At 39.6% G+C, this 25,132-nt stretch overlaps 1 protein-coding gene across 2 annotated transcripts; it reads right to left on the reverse strand.

Moving 5' to 3' along the window:
- Positions 1 to 10,362: 10,362 nt before the first annotated feature.
- Positions 10,363 to 22,259, reverse strand: bsnd (barttin CLCNK type accessory subunit beta). 2 transcript variants are annotated; one of them, XM_048602307.1, is made up of 5 exons: positions 21,924 to 22,259; positions 16,507 to 16,610; positions 14,523 to 14,771; positions 13,840 to 13,944; positions 10,363 to 11,102 (listed from the first exon to the last, which is right to left on the reverse strand). In XM_048602307.1, the coding sequence occupies exons 1-5, from the start codon at positions 22,098 to 22,100 to the stop codon at positions 11,099 to 11,101; spliced, it is 639 nt and encodes a 212-aa protein (XP_048458264.1). In that variant the 5' UTR covers positions 22,101 to 22,259; the 3' UTR covers positions 10,363 to 11,098. The 2 variants fall into 2 exon arrangements, with proteins under 2 accessions (XP_048458264.1, XP_020391493.1); XM_020535904.2 differs by lacking the exon at positions 10,363 to 11,102 and having other exon boundaries at positions 13,388 to 13,944.
- Between the last annotated feature and the right edge of the window lie 2,873 nt (positions 22,260 to 25,132).

Below are 25,132 nucleotides of genomic sequence, written 5' to 3' on the forward strand. Positions count from 1 at the left end.
AGCATAGGTAGCATTTGTATTAGGAGATAATTGTATCAATCTGAATGGATATCATTGAGAGATCCTATCTAGTGATGTGGCAGAAATTGTCAGCAAAACCAATTGTCAGTAAAACAGCACATGGACTGCAGTGGTTCAAAAAGCCAGCTCACTACCATCTTCTCAAGGACAACCAAGGACGGGCAATAAATGCTGGTCAAGCAATGATGCCCACATCCTACGAGTGAAGGAAAAAATGATGTTAGTAGAAGCTAGAGATATAGGGGTGTATTTATCTAATATCCTGAAGGAATTCTACGTAACAGGCAATTTGAGAAAAGTTTGCTCAAAGACTGTTATGTGGATAACACTTCACTTTGGGAGAAAATGCATTCGACAAAGGATATTGCTGAGTAAAAATGAAGGATTGACCTTGCTACCATAAGGAAATGTAAGAAAGAAAAGAGATTTCCAAAATAAGGTGGATTGATATAAGCCACCATTTGCCAGGTATGTGCCTGGGACACACTCTCTTTTTCATGTGCTTGCTCTAAGTAGTGCTGGAAGATCCTAAAAGGGATGTCTGATGTTTAGGGGAGTTATATAAAAAGAATGGAAAAAAAACAACAATTTTTGTTTGGGCCACTTTGATTTAATTTGATTTGTTTTATTTGTTATTACATATACCTTAGTACAATGAAAAGCTTTGTTTATGAGCAGTACAGGCAGGTCATAGTAAGCAAGGACGTACAGATCACAGGGTGAAAAAAAAACTTAGACCGAGGCATACAGGTTACTTTACACAGGGCATGCGCTAGGCAAGATCAACATTAACAAGACAAACATTATTTGAAGTTACAGAGTCCATTCATCAGTCCAATAATGGCAGGGAAGAAGCTGTTCCTGAATCTGCTGTTGCATGTGTTCAAGCTTCTGTATCTTCTGCCTGACGGAAGTGGTTTGTAGTAGAGCATTACTGGGGTGGGATGGATCTTTGATGATGTTGGCAGCTTTTCTACAGCAACGAGCCATGTAAATGGAATCCATGGGTGGAAGGTTGGCACACAACCTTCTGCGGTTTCTTAGGGTTCAGGGCAGAGCAGTTGCTGTACCTGTCCATTATGCCCCGGGCAATATGCTTTCAATGGTGCATCTGTAAAAGTTGGTGAGCGTCCTTATGGACATGGACTTTGTGATTAAATGTGTTATAATCTTGTTCTTGTTGAAAGAAAAGTGAATATGAGAGATTGATTGTACTTATGAAATATGTATGTATATTATTCGTTGGGGTATAGAATATGAAAAAAATACTTTATTTATTTTTCAGTAATTTTGTTCCAGGATTATTTGTATGACTTCAAAATTTGCTTTTATTTAAATTGAAGAGGGGAACCTGTTAATATAGCAAGTTATTATGAAGGTGATTGGGGTTAATTGACGAATTAATTGACAGGAAATAAAGAGACTGGTGTTTTGAAGGGACTGTAATACTCTGTAGTTCATAAACTCTATCAACAAAGAGTCCTAGTTTGTGTCTCACTGATTGGCTCAGATCCAAAATGACAAGCGAAATTTCTGTGTAAATCTGTCAGGCAAACAGGATAACTTTCCAGAGCAATTATATAACTGACATCAAGGAAATGTAATTTGAATATCATACAATTGAATTAAGAACAAAATTACTGAAAATTAGTAAAAGCATGCACACATTGGTGAAAATGAACAGCAGGTGGAACAGCAAACAACAGAGAAATGATTTCTGGGTTGATGCTCTATCAAAGCTAATCCAACATACAAATATTTTTTATTTATTAGATTCAAAGGAAATGGCAATGTCAAAGGAACATGGAGCTGCTAATTCTACTAATGATGGGCCTATTAGCAGGCGGTCAACTCCAAAATAAACAGATAGTGGCAATGGATAAGTTATATTAGCGTTGTGCTTTGTTATAGCTGGGCTGGTGACAACGGCTTCGAAAATATTTGGAATTATTTTCCTTGATATTCAGGAGTACATTGAGGTAACAACATGAAATGCTGATCAAGAAGCAGATTATTATGTTTAAAATTATTTCCTCTTTTGGAAAAATAACAATGAAAAATGGACATGTTCAGCAGGCAGACAGATATCTTTGTTATATCACCAAGTCAGCAGGAGCATTATGGAAATGTATGTGGTCATCAGATTTTAGAATGAAAATATTTGCTCAAAGACAAAACATAAGCCTGTGTGAATTGTGAGCTCTCTGTCCTAAATTAGAGAGGGACTTTAAACATTCCTGAACCTCTTCAATTCATAAATGTGGATATTTAGACTGAAAGAAAGTAACCTCATGAGGATTGTAGACCTGAATTATTCTGGCACCTTGTCAGCTACCAGAAAAGATTGTTAAAATTTATTTCCATAGTATTATAATTTTCAATTTAAAAGATGAGAGATGGCTGTTCCTTTCCTATTTAAAGAACAAGTACTGTTCAGCTTTAATATGTACTGACTGTGAGCTGGGGACTACTGAGTTTGATGTTTAAAAAATTTAAAATAATAATATTCTATTGCGTTGAAGATTTTTTAACATAATTTGGTCCGTATCTTTAGGTGATTAAGTAAATTGACAGAAGGTTTGTTATGTAAATTACCAAATTATTTGTTTGGAACAACCACAGCCTTTTGTTTCATTTACTTTCTATCTCTTTTAAAAAAAACTACTTTCAATTAAAAACTATTTAAATGATAAATCAAGTCTTTCTGCAGGCATTGAAGAAACTTTGAAAAGTGGCATGGAGAAATATAGCAATGTCCTACACACAGAAGTGGGCTAATGACCAGATCAGATGATTTTATTAATCATGTTCATTGAGACATACATTGGGCAATACTCTCGGGATAACTTTTCCATTCTATTTTGAAAAAAATGGCATGAGATCCTTTATATCCACCTGAGAGAGCAAACAATGCCTCAGCCTATTTTCTTATTTGGAAGGTAACACTTTCTACAGTGCAGCACTGCCTAAGCACTGTACTAGAGTGTTAGTATAGCTTTTTGTGTCCCAATCTCAGGAGTGGAACTTGAACCCATGATCCTTTAACTCAGTGCAAGTGCTACTAAATGAACCGCAGCTGATATTGCAATGGATTAAAGAAATACCGAGGCATGGTATGGTTGTGTGCCTGGGACACAGTCCAAATTGCATCTGTTAATTGATTCTCTTTCAATAATCGACAAAAGCTGTTTGAGTCCAATCCATCTGAAGATATGTCAAGTATTAGGTTGTGTGACTATGATTGTTGCTAAGTTAATAATTGAGTATGTTTATATAATTTTTACTGATGATTGTGTTTATTGTAGTGTACTATCAGAACTGTTGCATCAGTTGAATCACAGAATAGTAGAATTGTGGTGGAAATGAAGGCCATTTGGCAAATCATGTCTGCACCACCCCTCTCAGCATTTCAACTTCATTATAAACTCCTGCCTTTTCCCCATCACCCTGTACATTGTTTCTATTAAAATAATCATTCAGTACTCTTTTGAGTCCCTCAGTTGAACTTGCCTCCACCACACTCTAGGGAGTACATTCCAAATCTGGACCACTCACGTTATGAAAATGTTTTTCTCAACTCAAAGTTGTTTCTTTTGCAAAGCAAATGGGGAGAGTTTCTCCTTATCTCCTCTGTTCAGACTGCTCATGATTTTGAAAATTTCTATCAAATCTCCCCTCAGCATTCACCTGTGCTGGGAAACATGTCCCAATTAAGAGACATAATGGTCAATGGCACAGAAAAAGGACCTACAACCCATCCAATCTGTAATGGTCAAAAACAAGCACCTAACTATTCTATCTTCCAACTTTTGGCCCATACCTTGTATGCCTTGGCATCAGAAGGGCACCTTAAATATTTTTTCAATGTTATGAGGGTTTATGCCTCTACCACCCTTACAGGCAGTGAGTTCCAGAATTTTTCCTAACCTCTGGAGTTCAGTTCTCTTGTCTACGATTGATCCAAGACTGTAATGATGTCTTGAGCTAAGTGGCTCTGGCAGAACAAAAACTGAGCATCAGTGAGCAGGTTATTCCTTTGCAGGTGCTGAAGTACTGCTTGATAGCACTATCGATAATCCTGTCCACCCTTTTACTAATGATTGAGAGTGGACCGATAGGATGGTAACTGGCCTGATAGCATTTGTCTAGGATAACAAGGTGTAGAGCTGGATGAACACAGCAGGCCAAGCAGCATCAGAGGAGCAGGAAGGCTGACATTTTGGGCCTAGACCCTTCTTCAGAAATAGGGGAGGGGAAGGGGGTTCTGAAATAAACAGGGAGAGAGGGGAAGGCCGATAGAAGATGGATAGAGGAGAAGATAGATGGAGAGGAGATTACAAGAGAGTTGCAGTGGGAGAGAGATCCACTGAGGTTTGTCCGGAGGGAGGACGGTAACTCCTTCAGGGTAGGCATCCTTAGAAGAGGCTTCGCAGTGGGGTTAAAATTGTATCAGAGATAGTAGGAACTGCAGATGCTGGAGAATCTGAGATAACAAGGTGGAGAGCTGGATGAACACAGCAGGCCAAGCAGCATCAGAGGAGCAGGAAGGCTAACGTTTTGGGCCTAGACCCTTCTTCAGAAATGGGGGAGGGGGAGGGGGTTCTGAAATAAATAGGGAGAGATCTCTCCCCCACTGCAACTCTCTCGCAATCTCCTTTTCACCTATCTTCTCCTCTATCCATCTTCTATCCGCCTCCCCCTCTCTCCCTATTTATTTCAACTCAAATTTTGGAAATGTTCTGTGTTGTTGGGTATATGCCAGTTTTGTAGACATAGTGATGGGGAAATATCAATAGCATCATGGGAAAAAGACGAAAGGAAATGGATTAAACATCATTTTTTGGATGTCTGTATCTTCAGCTGAAATTATGGAGGACAAACAATGGAATCATCTGTGAAATTTACCACAAACAGTTTTTCACAGTACGTTGACTTGTTTGTGGTCTACCACTTTGAAGATTGTTACCATGGAAACAACCTGCTGCCACCACCCCCAAATCCTCCCTGACCTGACCACCACCACCAGGAAAGTCATTAACAATTGTTCAACAGTCAAGAATTCCTCCTTGACATGATATATCCCCGTAATTTTGTAATTAAAATGAGAGTTGATTAATGAGAGAACTCATTTTAACTGAGTTGCTACTACAAATGAACGTATAAACACTATGACATTCCATGAATGACTTGGTAAATCAAAAAAGTAGTTTATTTCTGGTTAGAAGTGACTGTGTGGGTTTCTCTGTTCTTGCAGGGTCACTGATGGTCTTTACAGGAGACTACAACAATGGATTAATAATTGCTGGAGGAGGGCTGTTTATTGCAGCTTGCTTTTTTGTCTGAACTGATTAATAGTTGAGCTGTGAACAGGATTCCAGTCAAGATATTGAGAAGGAGATGGAAAGGTTTATTTTTCAATGTCAGTCTCAAAAAGAGGCAGACAAAGAGAAGCTTGGGACTGACAGAAGAGGTGAGATGGAACTAATGTTTGGTTGTGTCAGAGTGAAGATCCCTGTAATGTGCAGATTTTCCCCTATGTTGAGTCCCTCCATATTGGAACCTCAAGGCCTTGTTGGACACCTATTGCAGTCGCACAAAAAAGGATGTAAGTACTGTGAAATATATCGAAGCTCAGATCACTGCAGTATGTGACTGCCTTCAATGAATCAGGGCAAGCAGATTGAAGATCAGCTATCTTATGATTTCTGCACATGTGAAACAAAAAATGTAATTTATTTAAGAAAGAGTTTTTAAAATATACAAGGATATGGGCTAAGTGCTGGAAAGTGGGATGGAATATATGGATGTTTGATGACCAGTGTGGGTGTAATGAGCTAAAGGGCTTCCTTCTTTGCTTTAAAATCTCATTGACTCTATGTCTTATGTCACCTGTCTGGACCACTACAGCTGGAAGATTGGCTGCTTACAGTTCAGACCCTTTATTGGTATTCTTAAACTTATTGTGGAGCAGGAAAGGGTAATTGTATTGTGAGTGCTTCAGAGCATTTAAGTTATACTTTTGCCGATAAGTGAAAAAACTCTGAGCAGCAGATGGTTGCACTGCAATTGTAATGCCTCATCAAAATAAACTGCTAGGAATACAAAGATTGATGATAAAACTTTAGATGTCATTTACAGCCTGGATTGTAGCCGAGAAAAAATCCCTGAAATACTGAGTGTATCGTTCTAAAGTTATTTTAATTGTCTAATTAATTTGTGACGTCAGATCAGCCCATGGGGAGTAAGTCATGCACAGGAAATTTGCTGCAGTTCGCAGCATCATTTGTTAAACAGCTCACAGATGAACAAATGAAAGGAAGGCAATTGAAGTTAGTTGTTTGAGAATTTGGTACTTCTTTTAATCAGTCTGTTTGAACCTCTGGCACAGGTAAGTTGTGAATCCTAGGCCTCCTGCCTCAGAGGTTGGAATACTACCACTGTGCCACAAGAGCCCTTAAAGGTATTAAAATCAATAACTTAATGGGTGGCACCTAATTGACCTTTCAATGAACCTAATAGATTCGAGATTGTTGAACGGAATCTTTTAGGCTAAGTACAACTTGTGTGTGAAGTTTGTTTGAGAGTCTCTCACTTTTATCCTACCAAATGATAGCTGTAAAGTATTCGTTTAACACCTCTGCCATGCCTCCTACCTCCATGTGGAGTGCATGGTGGCTCAGTGATTAGTGCTGCTGACTCACAGCACCAGGGACCCAGGTTTGATTCCACCCTCGGGTGACTGTCTGTGTGGAGCTTGCACATTCTCACTGTGTTTGCAAGAGTTTCCTCTGGGTGCTTCTGTTTCCTCCCACAGTCCAAAGATGTCCAGGTTAGGTGATTGGCCATGCTAAATTGTGTAGGATGTGCAGGCTGGGTGGATTAGCCATGGGAAATGCAGCATTACTGAGATAGGGTAAGGGAGTCGGTCTGGTTGGGATGCCCTTCAGAGGATCACTTAAACATGATGGGCTGAATGGCCTGATTCCATGCTGTAGGGATTCGATGTGCAAATCCCTTTTGATCTTTAATTGGCCCTATTCCTCCTTTAACCACACTTTTACTATTTGTATGGTTAAAGAAGACTTTGGGATTCCCCCTTATGTTACCCACTACTCTTTCATCATAATTTCTTTTTTTTTGCTTCTCTTATTTGCTTTTTCACTTTCTCTCTAAACCTTTGTCATTCCTGTGGGTTCTCAATATATTTTCTGCTACACCTTTCGTAAATACACTTTTTCGTTTCTGAAGTTAATTTCTAGTTCCTTTGCCATCTGGGAAATTTTGGATTTGTTTGTCCTACCTTTCCCATTTGAGGAAAAATACATTGACCAAACCTGAACTACCTGCTCTTTGAAGGTGGTCTATTGTTCCAGTCAATCCTAACCAGTTTGTTCTTGTCCAATTGAAGTCAGCTCTCCACCAATTAATTTTCTTGCTGTAGGTTGTTGCATGTCATTCTGCGCCATCATCCTGAACCAAAGATCACGGTCTCCTAAATATTCTGCCATGAACACTTGATCCACTTGACCCACTTCATTTCCATGGATCAGGTCCAACTTTTCTTGTTGGCCTGGATACACGTTACTCTCCTGAACACAATCTAGGATCTGTTTTAGGGTCACTGCTGTTTGTCATTTTTATAAATGACCTGGATGAGGGCATAGAAGGATGGGTTAGTAAATTTGCGGATGACACCAAAGTTGGTGGAGTTGTGGATAGTGCGGAAGGATGTTGCAGGTTACAGAGGGACATAGATAAGCTGCAGAGCTGGGCTGAGAGGTGGCAAATGGAGTTTAATGCGGAAAAGTGTGAGGTGATTCACTTTGGAAGGAGTAACAGGAATACAGAGTACTGGGCTAATGGTAAGATTCTTGGTAGTGTGGATGAGCAGAAAGATCTCGGTGTCCATGTGCATAGATCACTGAAAGTTGCCACCCAGGTTGATAGCGTTGTTAAGAAGGCATACAGTATGTTAGGTTTTATTGGTAGAGGGATTGAGTTTCGGAGCCATGAGGTCATGTTGCAGCTGTACAAAACTCTGGTGCGGCCGCACTTGGAGTATTGCGTACAGTTCTGGTCACCGCATTATAGGAAGGATGTGGAAGCATTGGAAAGGGTGCAGAGGAGATTTACCAGGATGTTGCCTGGTATGGAGGGAAGGTCTTATGAGGAAAGGCTGAGGGTTTTGAGGCTGTTTTCGTTAGAGAGAAGAAGGTTAAGAGGTGACTTGATAGAGACATACAAGATGATCAGAGGATTAGATAGGGTGGACAGTGGGAGCCTTTTTCCTCGGATGGTGATAGCTAGCACGAGGGGACATAGCTTTAAATTGAGGGGTGATAGATATAGGACAGATGTCAGAGGTAGGTTCTTTACTCAGAGAGTAGTAAGGGCGTGGAATGCCCTGCCTGCAAAAATAGTAGACTCGCCCACTTTAAGGGCATTTAAATGGTCATTGGATAAACATATGGATGATAATGGAATAGTGTAGGTTAGATGGGCTTCAGATTGGTTTCACAGGTCGACGCAACATCGAGGGCCGAAGGGCCTGTACTACGCTGTAATGTTCTATGTTCTATGTTCTATGTTCTAGAGATACTTTGCCCCCCGTTCCCCCATCCTCAACTACCAGTATCCCAGCCTATGTTTGGATAATTACGTTCCCCATTATAACTACTCTGTAATGGTGGCATTTCTCCATCATTTACCTGCAGGCCCAGTGTCCAGCATGATGTGCCTTAGAGCAAGTGGCATCCATGCCCAGAATTCTTAATGTGCAACTTGTTCAGTTTCCTCAATAAGATAGGAATCTAAAAATTAATGGGCCCAGCTGTGGCACAAATAAGGCATTTAACAGGCAATGATCCCTCTTAATTGACAACTCGCCATTGGCTAGCGAGAAACTTACCTCACCACTTGACAGATGGAGGGAAGATACAGCATGATGCTCCCAACACTGAAATGGGCTTCAACAGACTGTTCACCAGCTTTTCTTTTCCTTTATTAATTCATGGGATATGGGCATCGCTGGCTAGACCAGCATTTATTGCCCATCCCTAATTGCCCTGAGGGCATTTGAGAGTCAACCACATTGCTGTGGGTCTGGAGTCACATGTAGGCCAGACCAGGTAAGGATGGCAGTTTCCTTCCCTAAAGTGAACCAGATGGGTTTTTCCTGACAAACAACAATGGAATCATGGTCATCATTGGACTCTCTTAATTCCAGATATTTTTCCTAATGAATTCAAATTCCACCAATAGCCATGGTGGGATTTGAACCCAGGTCACTAGAACTATTTGTGTCACCGGATTAACATTCCAGTAATAATACCACTAGACCATTGCCTCCCCTCCAGCTATCTTGCCAGAAATCTCGCCATAGCCCACACAACTCAGAACCCAATAAAAATTCCACTGAGATATCCGTTTCTGCCAGACATCTGAATTTGTTATACAGTGGAAATTCCCTAGAGCTCATGAACAAATCTCTACTATGTCACAAGCCCAACTCTAGTAAAAGAACTTTCCCTCGTCTTTGTTAGTGGTGGTTGTGTCTTTTGTGCAGGATGAGGCGGCAGGTGAATTGCATGAATATTGTGAAATCATGGGTGGCCATGCAATCATGGCGAAATGCATAGGTTTGTGAAAATGCACTAGAGAGCTACAAAGTGCAGAATAATAGTACAACAGGATTAGTCTGACAGCATTTTCAAAAAGCTGCTTTGGCATGACTGCCTTCTGTGCTCTCAGATTCTATAATTAACAACTTGGTGATTATTGCCAGATATAATTTTAATATAAAATGTAAACACTTAACTATGTGGAACAATTTTACTTGATTTTAACGCATACTTTTTCTGCCAGCATTTTTTTGCAGCAGTGGGTGTTCTGCTTTCCTCATGCAGAAGAATTAAAATGAGTTTGAAAAAAAGAGAATTTATGTAACATCTTATCATGTCTCAGAAATGTCTCAAATCTAGTCATGTAGAATGAATCAGTTCAATGTGCAGAGATTGTTGATCTGCAGGCAAACACAGTACCCATTTTACATGCAGCAAGATTGTGTAATCGGACTATTCAATCCATCTCTTTTAAATACCAAAGGCAAGAAATGTTGGGCGGGATACCAATGCAAATTGCAATTTTTTAAAAAATGAACAGACCAGCAAAGCCTAACTTTAACATCTTGCCTTCACAGCAGCATCTCTGACAATGTCGCAATTACTAAGCATTGACCAACAGCTTAAGGTTACAGTTTAATTTCCAATATGGGGTTCAAATTCACAATCCCTCAAGGCAGTAATGTTACCAACAGAACCAAACTACAACTTAATCCTCTTTGAGATGTTTGCAATGCTGAAAGTTCTACATAATATATATATTATAATATATATAATTAAAGCTTTCAGAAGTGATACTTACCCTACACAAAGCTTTGGTCTATTTGATGTAGAATGCTTTACCCAGTTTTGGACCTCTCACAAACTATGAATTGTGAGCTTCTGCAGAAACTCTAGAGGAGGGGAAAGTGAAGGATTGCCATTTTTATGTTTCTTTGTTATCCCAGAACTAGGACTTTTTCCATTGGATGAATGTGGCCTTCAAGTGGGTCGAATTGAAATTTTATAAATGATGGATGATATATTCTGCCAGTGTATAAGCTGTTTAAGGTAGACAGGCATAGGAGAAAGGGGACAGGCATCAGCATGAAATCCAAACAAAAAGATAAATACTTGCCTTTATAGAATGCATTTAACACAGAAGCGTACTCAAAAGTTGATCACCAAATAGAGAAATGGAGATATTAACTGGAATGACCAAAAGCCTGGTTAAAGAGGGTAGTTTTTAAGGAAACTTTTAAATGAAGAGAACAAGGTTGAGACTTCACCAACTGCTAATGAGACTGGCTGGATGGACCATTTGTTCTTTTCCTGTCCTTTTTTGTAATTTCATACGTATGTGTTCATTTTCTTGCATTGCTGTTTCTATATTACAGATGCAGAACAGATCTCCCACAAATTTCCACAAATTCCATGGTTCCTTAGAGCATAACTGAGCAGTCCAAAGACATGAAACCCTAGCTGCAAAGCAAACATCAGAAAAAAATGTAGGTAAATAATGTAAAAGCTTTTCGAATACACTTTTTATTTTGAGCAATGTCATATTCTCCAAAGTTTTTATTTCATTTCTTTGAACCTGTTATGCTCTCCTATTTATTGTTGCTCTTATATTTCTTCATACATTAAAGTCTGATTCAGTATGACTGCGTCTTCTTGACCTGGTTGCTGTTGCACTCATTCATCTTTCTCCATTCAATCGTGCATCAGGATTTGTGTGCTTCTCAGACATCATGGCCACAATATTGCATGCCCTACTTGCCCATCAACTGAAGACTGACTAAACACTTACAAGAAAAGTAGTGCAAAATAGTGAACCTCTGTGTAAAAGTGAACCCTGTTTAATGGTTAAAATGCACTCGACTGAGATGACTAATACAGTAGTACCAATTGAATACATTATGTGTCTTGTGCTTACTTTTTGTTTCCAATTATTGCATAGCTTATTAAAAATTTGTTCATGGAACACGGCTGTCACTGGTTAGGCCGATATGTATTGCCTATCTCTAGTTTCCCTTGAGAAAGTGGTGGTGAGCTGTCTTCTTGAACCACTGCAGCCCACGAGCTGTGGATAAACTCAACGCTATTGAGGTGGGCGTCCAGGATTTGGACCCAGGGACACTGAAGAAACAGTGATACACTTCTAACTAGGGATGTTGAGTGGCGTGGAGGGGAACTTGCAGGGATTGGTGTCCTCCATGTATCCGCTGCCCTTGTCCTTCTAGATGAAAGTGGTTGTGAAGGTGCTGTCTAAGGAGCCTTGATGAATTAATTTCAGTTGCCAGCTCACAGGAAAAGATGACTCTACTGAAAAATTGTCACTTCTGTTTTGTAGTCAATAATACATTTTTACATTTAATTTTGCATTCATCAATAGTTCCCTTGCAGCCAACTAACAGAGATGATGAGAGCAGCAAAAAACATGAAAATGTAAAGAGTTTCTTTAATGTCAAAACCATCTCCTGGTTAGAGCATTTTTTAAAATATTAGTTATCTTGGTGTGTAAATGTTTCTAAGCTTAACTCTTTAATAAGTATAAAGCTGACTTATTTATGTTACAAGAGCAGAATGCATTAAGTCGAGGAGGCAGTACAGTGGTAGATGTGCAGAAAAATGGAACACAAAGATTATGTATAAGAGCTGGTGTTTCCTATTTGGATTCTATCTGATGAGGAGCAAATCTGGAGTTAGGTGAGGCAGAAAATTGGCTACGAATGCACTTCACATGTTCCTGAGCGGCATGATGGCTCAGTGGTTAGCACTGCTGCCTCACAGCACCAGGGACCTGCGTTCGATTCCGCCCTTGGGTGACTGTCTGTCTGGAGTTTGCACGTTCTCCCCGTGTCTGCGTGGGTTTCTGCCAGGTGCTCCGGTTTCGTCCCACAGTCCAAGGATGTGCGCGTTAGGTGATTTGGCCATGCTCAATTGCCGTAGTGTCCAGGGATGTGTAGGTTAGGTGGATTAACCATGGGAAATATGGGATTATAGGGATGGGGTGAGGGTCTAGGTCTGATTGGGATGCTCTTTGGAGGATCAGTTTGGATTTGATTATCCGAATGGCCTGCCTCCATATTGTATAGATACTGTCAGCTGTTATCTCCACTGGAACTTTCCACTCAATCTGATGGTGATCAATTAATGCAATCATCCAAATGTGATAAGGAATATACAAATTGCATGGTAATGGTAGAGTGACATTTTGGCTTAGACTTTCCTCTTTGGGCAGAGATCGGTGCCTTGCTATTTCTGTTCATCCTAGCCCAAGCATAAATTCCCAAGATTGAGATTGGACTGTTAAGAGGAGCCACCAGTAGAGAATTCTGGTGATGCCACAACAACAGAAGAGGATCAGAGTAAGGACCATGACAGGGAAGAAGTCCCCTGAAGCTTGAAGTGAGGGTTCCCAATGACAATCTTGACTGAGGCTGGGATAATCACTTTGTAAGCCATTGGATCCATGTAGAAGGAGCTAAAGGTGCCAGAAGGTACTCAATGCCACTTGACACATGGTGGCTCCAGGAAACATGGCAAAAAATACAAAAAGAAATTCACAAGGTCCTCCTGCGAAGATTAATAAAATGGAGGAAAAAAGAGAAGACACTGAACTTTGACAGTTCACAATGTAAGTTATATGAATGAATTTTCTAAAATGTTTGATTAATTTTTAAGGAATGAAACTTACAATTTGCATTGACATTTTTAATAGAACAAAGTTGTGATTCAAATTCATAATTGTCGTTGACCTCCTGTCAGCAGATTTTCTTTTAGTAAGAGAATTCAACACCAATGGTGTCACTCACGGACAATCAGAAGGATTTTCAAACGCTCGGTATGTAACTATTAAATAAGATACTGAACATGGTGCAGATTTTATACAGAAATTTCATCATAGTGGCATTCTTCTTGTTCTGACTCATCAGAAATATAAAGATTTATTCCATTCATTTCATCACATATGCCATAAAACATATCACTTTGAATCTGGTCCTCTTTTTCCTGACTGTCCCTGGACGCTGATTGCACAAGTTTAAAAGGTGATGCAATTGCAATACTTGTGATATTTCTGTCATCACTCTCCGAAGTACTGACAGCTAGCTGGTTACGCTGAGCTGGACAGTCAGGAGAAACAACATCAATGACTTTTTCATTTTGAGATAGTTGGCTCTGGCCTTTGTTTCTGGAAGAAGAGGGGAGGACTGACCTGTGCCTGAGAAGAGACAGGTTGTTTGAGGAAGATGAGCTGACTGTGGTGTTGAAGTCTTCGTTGAATGAGGCAAGAGGTGCCTTGGTGCCTTCTCTTCCTTTGCTGCAAATGGATACAGAGAGGAAGTTATTGGACTGAACATTGAACGTTAATTTTAACAATTTCTATATAAAGCAGCAGCAAACCTCAATAGAAGCTAACTGAATGTGTAAATGTGAAAGACAGGATTATATGTTTCAGAGTACTGGTGCTACAACATGCAGTCCGTTACACTATCATACAGAGGGATAATAGGGAAACATGAGTTAATGCACATGAAAAGTCATACTACACATACTGTTTATGGTAGTGACTGAGACTCTGAACCATGAAGATATTGGAAACAGACTTTAAATTTGTAATAGGTTTCTTCAACAAACATTTGACAAAATTATTCCTTTTAAATAGTATCATCATCGTATTATCTAAAATTTCACAGACTTTGAACGATTAAGTTGTGGGAAATGTGGGCATGCAGAAGCTTTCTTTCTTAAGGGGGTTAAAAATACTTTTTTCTGAATTGTCCATCTTCAAGCGTTTACTCCATCTATTCAGGAACTTGTATACACATTTATCAGAGATCTGGTGAGAGGTAAGCAAAATCAAGTGAAAAATACATATTAACAGGAAAGGCAGCTCACTTTCCAGCAGAAAGGGTAATGTCATTGCAGCTAGAAAAGGTTTCCCCATCGGTCTCTGAATCTTTATGGACCAGAACCTCTGCCTTCACAGAAGATTGACTTTCATCCAGATGTTTTGACTGGAGTGAAGTGGGAGGTGAGTTCACTCCAGGTGAATCTTCAGTCCTGCTTATGTTTTGCTGGATCTGCCCATAAGTAGGGACGTTTTTTGCATACTGTTCAGCTTCTTCACAGGTTAGACTCTGGGAGCTGAAAAATAAAACAAAATAATTATATGAAGTAGGGGCTCTGAGAACTATGTCCAGCTCTGGTCACTAACACAACAGGCCATTTTAAAAACCTGGAAGTTGTGTAGCAAGAGCCACACAACTGGTCCCGAGAGTGAATGATTTGAGTTTTGATTATGACGGTAGAAAACTTCTAAGCTCAGAAACAGGGTATTTAAAAGTGACTTTATAGTTGTAAAATGGTAAGCAATTAAAAGTAATCCACAAATTACTTTAAATTAAACCATAATTGTAGGAAAAAATATGAGATAAACCAAGATTAAGTAAGCTAAGAAGAAGATTGATACCTAGTTCATCACATAAAAAGAAATAAATACGAAGTGGGTAGAGTGCAAGTCAAATTTCTGGAATGCTGAGAGGTAAAAGCCTTTCCTTCTTGTTTTCACTCTTCTAATCTTCTGTACCAGAGATTTGCACAACTGACTTTACAAAGATCATAGTGCTCAAGAACGCATGCCCTTTGCTACAACCTCGGAACTCCAAGCTAAATTTGATGATTCCTCTGCTGTCTAAGAACAGGAATAAAATATTAACCCTGACTATAAACAGTAATTTGTCACTAAAACTTCAGATCAGATGAAACTATTGTCAGAGTATGGACTTCTATCCATGGCCTGTTGCAGTGCTCTGTGAAGCTCAATGTAAGCTTGAGTCCCAGCACCTTATCTTTCTACCCACACTCTTAGGCTTTCTAGATTCAATCCAATTGTTATTCTCTCTCTTCGGGCTCTATCCTATCGTTTACTCCTTACCCCATCCCGCTATCTATTTTCTGCATAGAAAACAACATTTTCCCAGCTACCATCAGTTCTGAGGAAGGGTCACCGGACCCAAAACGTTAACTCTGATTATTTTTCTTCACAGATGCTGCCAGACCTGCTGAGCTTTTCCAGCAACTTCTGTTTTTGTTTCTGATTTACAGCATCCACAGTTCTTTCAGTTTTTATTGAGTTCAACAAATCCTCCTTTATCTTGAACACTGTTTTCTTTTTGTTTTTCTGGGTTGATTTTGTCTGCTTTCTTTCTTAATCCCTTTGTAACATTTCAATGGTTTCAGGTAGCCATTTAAGTTTCTTTTGGGCACAGCCTCTGTTTATTTACCATATCCATGATCATTTTCTTTCTGTGTTGGCATCATGAAATATTTTGTATTCAATCTCCCTGGCTCTACCCTGCCCTTCTTCGCTCTTTCTGACACCTTCCCTTCCTGACTCCTCCCCCTTCTACTGGCTCAAAAACTCATGTATTTCCATCTTTCTTAATTTCTAGTGAAAGGTTATCCGCCTGACTTGTTAACTCACACAGATACTGCATGATTTGCTAGATTTGCTCCTGTAGTTTTGTTCTTTCCAAATTTTCAGCATCTGTAGTATATTGTCAATAATCAACAGATTCCCTTAAATACAATCAAAATTTATATGACTTATCCAGTTCTATTATCTAGTCCCACTTATGAAATGCCCAGTCAATGTGATTCTATCGGTGTGGTGCTGTGTTAAACTATCATTTATATTTGTGGTGCTATTTGAATTACCCTAACCTAAAAATCTATGGAGAATACACTTGTCTAATCTATATCTTGCTCATTTACACAAATTCGCAAATAATTTTAATAAGATCAGTAATGTGTAGTGAAGAGCACGTCTTACCAACTGAAGAATTTCAACATTTATAACTCAAGATTTAGGATTGATTACCTTGATTTGAGAGGAACTTCACGCTCTGACATAGAGCTTGGAAGCTGCTGTTTGTCTGGAAACAAGTGCTCTGTTTCTGACTTGATAGGTGGAACGTGGGTCCTCTATAAAAGAAGTCTGTCTATTAGAAAATTACATTTTAAAATACGCTGTGAAGTAATACTGTCACTGAATCAGAAAACAGTCACCCTTCAGCATACAGCAGATGCAAAATCTTGCACATCAGTGACATTCAACTTTGAACTCATTCTGAGAATTTATATGACAATTTTCAAAAGTGAACTGACCAGTCCTGAACCAGTTGAACTATCTTGTAACTTATTAGCTTTGTGCTATGGCGGATAAAGTTGAATCACTGACACATACTTTTGATCTGGAAAATCAATATCATCCAGTTCCTATTCCTGGGTGGTATCTCCTCATTAACTACTTGACAAAAGTCTTCTTTCTCCTGCCTTTCTTATTCCTTTATTCATTCACGGGATGAGGATGTTGCTGGCTGGGCAGCATTTAATGCCCATCCCTAATTGCCCAGAGAACAGTTAAGAGTCAACTATGTTGCTGTGGGTCTGGAATCACATGTAGGCCAGACAGGTAAGGATGGCAGTTTCCTTCCCTAAAGGACATTAGTGAACCAGATGGGTTTTTCCAACAATCAACAATGGATTCATAGACATCATTGGACTCCTAATTCCAGATATTTTATTGAATTCAAATTCCACCATCTGCCGTGGTGGGATTTGAACCCAGGTTCCCAGAACATTATTTGGGTCTCTGGATTAACAGTCCAGCGATAATACCACTAGGCCATCACCTCCCCCTGTGCCACACCTCATCATGTTGACCATGAGAAGGAAGGACGGAAGCTAGCAATTTGTGAACATCACCCTCTCGGGATTAAGAAGACAGAGAAATGGATGGAAAGTTGTGGCTCTGTGGTGCTTCTCAAGGATGGCAGAGATGTTTAAGCAGTGCCCTTACACCAGTAAGGTATTGCCAATCTTGTAAGCTTCCAGGCGAAGAGTTGGGTGCCTCTCACAATCTACAGAGTATTCTCCTTAAAGTGGGTGAAGGTACTTAGCATCGAGCTTCCTGTCTATGGTAGGCTTTGGCATTATCTTGTTGATCAAATGAACAAAGTTAAGGCTATTGGTTAAGGAATGGGTGTAAATTGATTTAGAGTTGTGTATGTAATTGCTGTGAGGTGAACCACAGTACAAGATACTGAGTTGTATATTGGGAGTTTGGATTCTTCTGCATTGCAGAGACCATATCAGATGTGTTTAATCACTACACTAAGTTCAAAAATGGAACAGTGTGGTGTTCACTTTTTGGTTACACAAGGTCATGTAATTTCTGGGGAAGTTGGATTTGAAAGAGAATTATTGAGATAAGCTGGCACCAGCTGCCTTTGAGTTGAAAAGCTGCCTTCAAAAAGCTTTTCAATTCAAGTTGGAGTTTGTCACAGACCTGAGAGAAGGCAGTTACATTCTGACATCTGGAAAGCCTGCAAGAAACGACAGGACTGTCTCTTTCTCACTCTCTGTGAATAGACCAATAAAACAACACTGAAATACTCTGAAAAGTAGAACTTCGAACAGAAGCAAAGACCTAGGTCTGACTGACTTGATTGAGGATATTCTATCACTCTACAGACACCAATGTGATATCACTGGCTAAGAGAACGGTGAGAAAGTCACCTCATTTCACAGTTGTGGTTTGGATTCTTGATCCACAGAATTTGTTCCTTTTTGCCTGTGTTTTTCATCCATGATGCTTCTGCAGAGTTATCTGTCTTGTCTCAGAGATTGTAAGAACTGCAGATGCTGGAGTCAGAGATAATGGAGCTGGAGGAACACAGTGGGCCAGGCAGCATCAGAGGAACAGGAAAGTTGACGTTTCCGGTCGGGACCCTTCTTCAAAAATGGGGGAGGGGGAAGGGGGCTCAGAAATAAATAGACAGAGGAGGGTTGGTGCTGGGACAGGTAGGTGGGATGGTGATAGGTGAGTGCAGGTAGGGGAGTGGTGGGGATTGGTCAGTGGGATTGGTGGGACGGATAGGTGGGAGAGAAGATGGACAGGTTGTGTCAGGTCAAGGAGGTGGGGCTGAGAGGGTGGGTTGGTCATAGGATGAGGCCGGGGGTGGGGAGATTTTGAAACTGGTAAAATCCACATTTAGGCCATTGGGCTGTAGGCTCCCAAGGCAGAATATGAGGTTTGCGAGTGGTGTCATTGTGACACTGGAAGAGGCCCTGGATGGACATGTTGCCCAGGGAGTGGGAGGGGGAGTGAAATGGCTCCTGACCAGAAGGTGTTGTCGTTTGTCGCGAACAGAGTGCAGGTGCTCTACAAAGTGGTCTCTGAGCCTCCGCTTGGTCTCACCGATGTAGAGGAGGCCATATCAGGAACAACGGATGCAGTACACCACGTTGACGGATGTGCAGGTGAACCTCTGTCTAATGTGGAAAGTTTGTTTGGTGTCTGCCTTGTTTGTCATATTTGTGAGCAAATGTGTGCATTTTTTAAAAAAAATCACTCACTGATGTGGACATAGCTGGCTGTGCTGCATTTATTTTCCATCTCCAGTTGTCATTGGTGGTGGTGAACAGACTATTTGAACCGCCGCAGTTCTCTTGGTGAAGATAGACTGACAATACTTTTAGAAATTCTAACATTTTAACCCAGTGACACTGATGGAACAGTGGCATTATTTTTCCTTCTTTCTTCTTACCTCCCATCCTTGACAGCATCTGCAATGTCTGGAGAGAAGCCAGCACAGACTCCCAGCATCAAGAGTCCCGAGGTGAACCCTGAGCAGATTCCTGTCCTCGAGCCGAAGCCAGCATGGATTCCTGGTCTTCAGTGAAACCAGGACGGACTCCCGGCCTCACTGTGGACTCCCAGGCTTGAGGTGAAGGCAATGTGGACTCCTGGCCCCGCGATCCTCGAGGTAAACCCAGCGTGGTCTAGAGGTGAGGCCAGGCATGGACTTCTCTGCTGGACTTTTTATTTCTTTATTTTTCTAATTTATTCCTAAGAATCTGCACCTAGGTACCTTTGTACCTAAGATGGTCCTGTAAGCAGTGACTTTGCAAACTCTTCACTGTACTCGTGTAGGGACATGTGACAACAAACATAACTCGAGCTTGCTGGTCGTGGTATTCCTATGTATCTGCTGCCTTTGTCTTTGTAGATGGAAGTGGTTGTAGGTTTAGAAGGTGCTGTTTAAGGAGCCTTAGTGAATTTCCACATTGGATTTTGTAGATGGTACAGACTGCTGCTCTAGTGAAGCTCAGTGCAAGCTGGAAGAACAACACCTCATTTTCTGCTAGGGAACTCTGTCGCCTTTTACTCAATATCGTGCTCAACAATTTTAGGGCTTGAGACACCAACGCAATTCCTTAACCCAGTCCCCACACACCAGACCTTTTATCACATGGTCTGCTATTACACGCAACCCATTGTTAGCCACTAATAGTCGCCATTAGTAGCTATTCATTCTCCTAGGCTGATCTTCATCCACTCCTCTGTCTGTCCAACTGTTCTTCTCTCTCTTTGAGCTCTATCTCCACCTATCATTTACTCCTTTGTCTCTCCCCCCACCCTATCTTCTATGAAGAAACAACATTCTCCCTGCTGCCAGTGGACCTGAAATGTTAACTCTGATTTCTCTCTACAGATGCTGCTAAAACCTGCTGAGCTTATCCTAGCAATTTCTGTTTTTATTCCTTAAACTGGTATTTACCTTGACTATTGAAATATGAGATTCATCTTGTATCGTGCGTGCTTAGATATGTCTGGGTTCTAATGTCACATAGTTGCATTAATGTGCTATATCTGCCACAGTGATAATTATTTACCACGTCGTCCAAAATTACAGCTGCTTTTGTAGTAGTATGATAATAAACCATAATATTTACTCTTACTGCTGTTCATACTTCCCTGTAAATCTATTGTGGAGTATCCTGCATATTCACTGAACCGACTAATTGACATATCACTATATCTCTGTACTGAGAATTTTCTGCTAATACATTCATTAGCTCATACTTCCTCATTCAATTAAATCAACAAGACACTGTCCTGCAAGCGATAGTCTCTCCCAATGACAATGTATCGCAGAATGCAGCAATTTTTCTTCAGACTTGAAAACCTAATATTTATCAATGGTTTATATAGCATCACATCCCATTGACATATTCTAAAATATTTCACTAAGTTAATTACTTTTTACATTGAACCTCTGTTATCACATGGAAGAAATGAGTGACTATTTGAATGTGCAATGAGACTCTGTAGTTAATTTCAAAAAATACAAGGAATGAGGCTTTTGTAACTTTCTTTCATTGGCCTTATAAGTTTGTGTCACTGTTGCTTAGTTTGACTTTTGTTACAATGACTCTTCCATATTAAAAATGGTAACTGTCTACCAAAATGCAGGAAGTTAAAATATTTCCTCAAATCTTGAATCAGACATAGGAGACACTATGTAAAATCTTGGTGCTTCCCATACGTGTGACAAATATCATCAGCTTTCACGCAAATGCAGTGCAAAGGCAGGAGGCAGCCATGATGGGGACTGCCACTACCGTGCCAACTAAACAGGCAGCTCCTCCACATGGAATGTAGTTACAAATGTCTATGACTGTTAGGTCCAGTCCTCATTGGACCTTCTGCTTAAATTTTAAAAGTTGTGCAAAGCAAGTTATTTAGGCAGCGGGGCAAGCACCAGTAGCTGTACACTGATGTTCATAAAAACATTGGGGTCACCTACAGGAAACATGATCAAAATCTTAAATAAAAACCAAAGGAAGGGTTCTGAGGAGAGGGTCACTGTATCCAAAACGTTAACTCTGATTTCTCTCCAGAGATGCTGCCAGACCTGCTGAGCTTTTTTTTAGCAATTTCCATTTTTGTTTATGATCAAACTCTTACTTTGTATCAGGTGAGCCACTTAAAAAGCCTTTAATGGTCCAAGAGACATTGAATGAGGCACCATTTTAACAATAGAATTATATAACTGTTCCTGTTATTACTGTAAGCAACTTCATGTATGATCTAAGAGTAGCTTTAAGAGCTTAACCTTTACAAGGACCTATAAATGCTGGTCTCGTTTTTTCTGAGTAAATAATGAGAAGCATTTTTTATGGATCCCCCCAGCATTGGAAGCAATAGTGTCAATAAAATTGATTGCTATGTAACAGGATCAATTTCTTCTCTGTCAAATAAACATATTCCAACCTTCTTTTCACTATTTCCTTACTGTTTCTACTTTTTGGCCCATTCCTTCTATATCTGTTTTCAATAGTTTTCTTTCCAAAATTTGTCATCTCTTGTGATGAACGTTGTCCTGCCCCCTCCTGTTCATTCCCCTAAAAACATGCCCCTGTTTGTAAAGGATTATTTAATTCCCATACCTTAGGGTAGCACTGACAAATGGTCCAGACAATCCCCACAACGATCATCAGAATCCCGACGGAAAAGAAGGTTGCATAGACTCCGGGCTTATCCACATTCATAATGAACATTCCAACTATGATCAGAAAGAATCCCAGAACAATGAGACCGTAGCGAAATGTCTTGTCCTCTGCCATCACCAACTGACCAGCTGGTGCACTTTCAGGGGAGCATGTGCCTTTTCCTTACATGCACAGGTAAACCAGCTTCACTTTGAATTTAAGCTCACATAGCATGATCCGCCTTGCTGCAATTTCATCAGTAGACAGCACCGTAGTCTTTACCTCCCTTAAATCTGTTGGGCTACTAGTTTAGATTAAACACAGCTCAGTCCTACTCAGGTTTGTTCCAGTTAGCTCCAATGAACTTAATGAACACAAACAACCTCATAAACTCACGTATCACTGGACTTTTATAGCCGTTAGCTATAACCTTCCCTGCAGGCATTCAGGCATCAGGAATGTACGGTATTCAATAACTCTCCATATTGCAATAACAAAGATAAAATGGCAGCGTTGAAATTAATACATCCTAGTTTAACCATACACAGATAGGGGGTAGATTTAAAGAAAAGATGATATGTTGTATTTTATGGACATCGTCTTTTCAGGCTTTAGTGAAGTAATCAAATGTAAAATGGACATCGTGTTCAGGGTCACAGGAACATAAGTAACTTTTGAAATCTCTAATTAGCTATTTGTATTCAAAATATTTAACCGTTCAAATTCTGGGTAATTTTAATCTGCATATACTTGCCTACTGAACAATTTACATTCAAAATCATAACTCGCCAAGCATTATTTGATTTGCTGTTAGTTTTTCATACCTTAATAATTGGAATGCCAAAAATCTGCCTTTGCACAATCAGTTCACCTTTTGTCCTATATTCCACTACTGCTTATTTATAATGATAATAAAGCTGCCTCCTATTTATCAGACCATCGCACAGTCCTTAAGAGCTGTAGCTGGGAACAGCAGGTGACTTTTAAAGCTTTTCTGTATTTTAAACAATTTCAAGTGAGATGGTCATGAGTTTAAGTTGCACCCCAGAGATCTAAATACATAATTTTGTTTGACTTTTTACAATCCTGCACCATCAGAAGTACCATGCATAAGATGAAATGTTAAACCCAGAACTCGGCTACAATAGCCCTATTATAGTATATGCAGTGGTGTTCTTCCAGTACTCTGGCAAAACATTTGTTTTTTTAACTATCATCACTCAAACATCCTGAACAATTTATTCTGTTCCTGTTTATGGCACAGTGTCAAACTATTGCATTTCCCTACATTACCAAAGTGATGCACTCCAAAACTCTTAATTGGTTGTGATGCACTTTGGAATTCCTCAGGTCAAGCAAACTACTGCATATGTGTACAAGTTTTTACATTCTTAAAGGTCTATTATGTTTATTTCAATATTGAACAAATTCAAAATATTGAATATAAAATCTAAAAGTAAATTATAAAATATTGTTTTTCATATCAGCTACACTGATGTATTAGTTATGTTACTGGATTAATAATCCAGAGGGCTGGATTAATCCAAGGAAAGTGAGTTCAAATCACATCATGGCATTTTGGGAATGTGAACCCAGTTTAAAATCAGCTGAAAATACCAAATGGTACCATTAAAAATGAGCATAAAATGTAAGTTACTATTAAAAGCTTAACTAGTTCTCTTTAACCTGCTGACCTAACCCAACCTATTCACCTTACACCCATATTTAAGGCAGTTAACTCCCCTCTGAGGTCGAGAAAGTCAGTCCTGTCAAACCACTAATTGGATAGCTAGACAGATGAGCAATAAATATTGGGTTTGCCCAAGTCTGGGAATGAAAAAAGGAATGTTCTGCTCTCTTGCACTGTCTGTCAGATACATTCAGCCATGCCTCATTTGTTTGCATTTCATTTTCTTGATTCTATTCTGTCAAAGTAATTCTTTTAATTTTGGTGACTGTCCTGGTGAGATTGTGACCTTGGTTCTCCTGCCTGCATTGACTCTGCATTCCCAGTTTTCTCTCGCTTTCTGACTTTGTACATAAAAGCAACACTACTCTAGGATCCACAATGACAGTGAAAGGCTGTTTAAAGTTTTCAATAAAATTGTAGCTTGTGTTCATACTAAAACTATAAGGTCTGCACTTTTACATGAGTTTTTAACTGCTGTGGATGCTAGAAAGCACCATTTCTTTAAATGGATTTATATGTCAGTCATTTTAATTGAGGACCTTAAGAACTACAGTGAATGTTAGCCCTGAGTTTTGTTTGAGGTCTGCATTTAGAGATATATCAGCCAGAAGCTTATCTTCTCTACTTCCAGGTTCATTCATACTCTCACTGTGGGTGAGGTCCTGTTTTACCAATTAAAGGAAAACCTGTTTCTTGGGGAAAAGCACAGTAAATTACAAGGATTTCTTTATCAAGTCGTTCCACCTTCATTTTGAGAATATGCTGCAAAGCTGTTTTTGGAGAAAGAATCCAGTAAAAACTCTGTAGCCCCATCTGAAAAACTAGAACAGTCCTCTTTCAGATAGGACAATTGGTTACAAGATGTCTGATTCTAAATATCCTGCAGAAATTGTCAATAGATATGAGTGCTACACTATACCATCAAACCTGGTGCTTTGTCTTTAAGAAGTTGTATTATCTCTTAAAGTTTGATAAAATAGAAAACCATAGCAAAACTTTATAATGTGATTCATTTAAAATGCAACGTTACATTATCTACCATGCGCCAATTCTGTAGTACTTGAAATGATTTCATCGTTGTCAAATAAGTAGCTGGATTATGATGTTATTATGGTGTAATTGTAAGAAATGTGTTTCATCCTGTTTCTTTTTGAAGACAGGTTTTAAGACAGAGTTGTCTATTTGAATCCAACAAAGAAAACAACTTGTGAGGCCTTGACATTTTTTAAAAATTGGAACAATAGAAGCAGCCTAAATGGGTCAAGTCAAACTCCCCCAGAACCAGGAGTTTTTCAGTAGCAGTTGCTAGGCTTTTGAAGCTGGGTTTGGAAGCTGCAGTACATACAGTAGCAGTCCCTGCTACTCTCTCTCTCAGAATTTTCTCTTGACAATTTTCCTCTTAGATTGGAGAATTACACGTGAGACAATATGTTTCACTGCATTTGCCTTTGCGAAGGATGTGTTCATAATATTTTAC

The sequence above is a fragment of the Rhincodon typus genome, chromosome 10 (genome assembly GCF_021869965.1).
Source record: "Rhincodon typus isolate 14 chromosome 10, sRhiTyp1.1, whole genome shotgun sequence".
Lineage (NCBI taxonomy): Eukaryota > Metazoa > Chordata > Chondrichthyes > Orectolobiformes > Rhincodontidae > Rhincodon > Rhincodon typus.

Excerpts from the sequence above, each read along its gene's own strand:
- bsnd (XM_020535904.2), bottom strand. The coding sequence starts at position 22,100 with ATGGCAGAGGACAAGACATTTCGCTACGGTCTCATTGTTCTGGGATTC. Across the intron at positions 14,772-16,506 it reads GAAGTTCCTCTCAAATCAAG|CTCCCAGAGTCTAACCTGTG; the intron begins GTAATCAATCCT and ends TTTATTTTTCAG. Across the intron at positions 13,945-14,522 it reads ATTACCCTTTCTGCTGGAAA|CAAAGGAAGAGAAGGCACCA; the intron begins GTGAGCTGCCTT and ends ATCCATTTGCAG.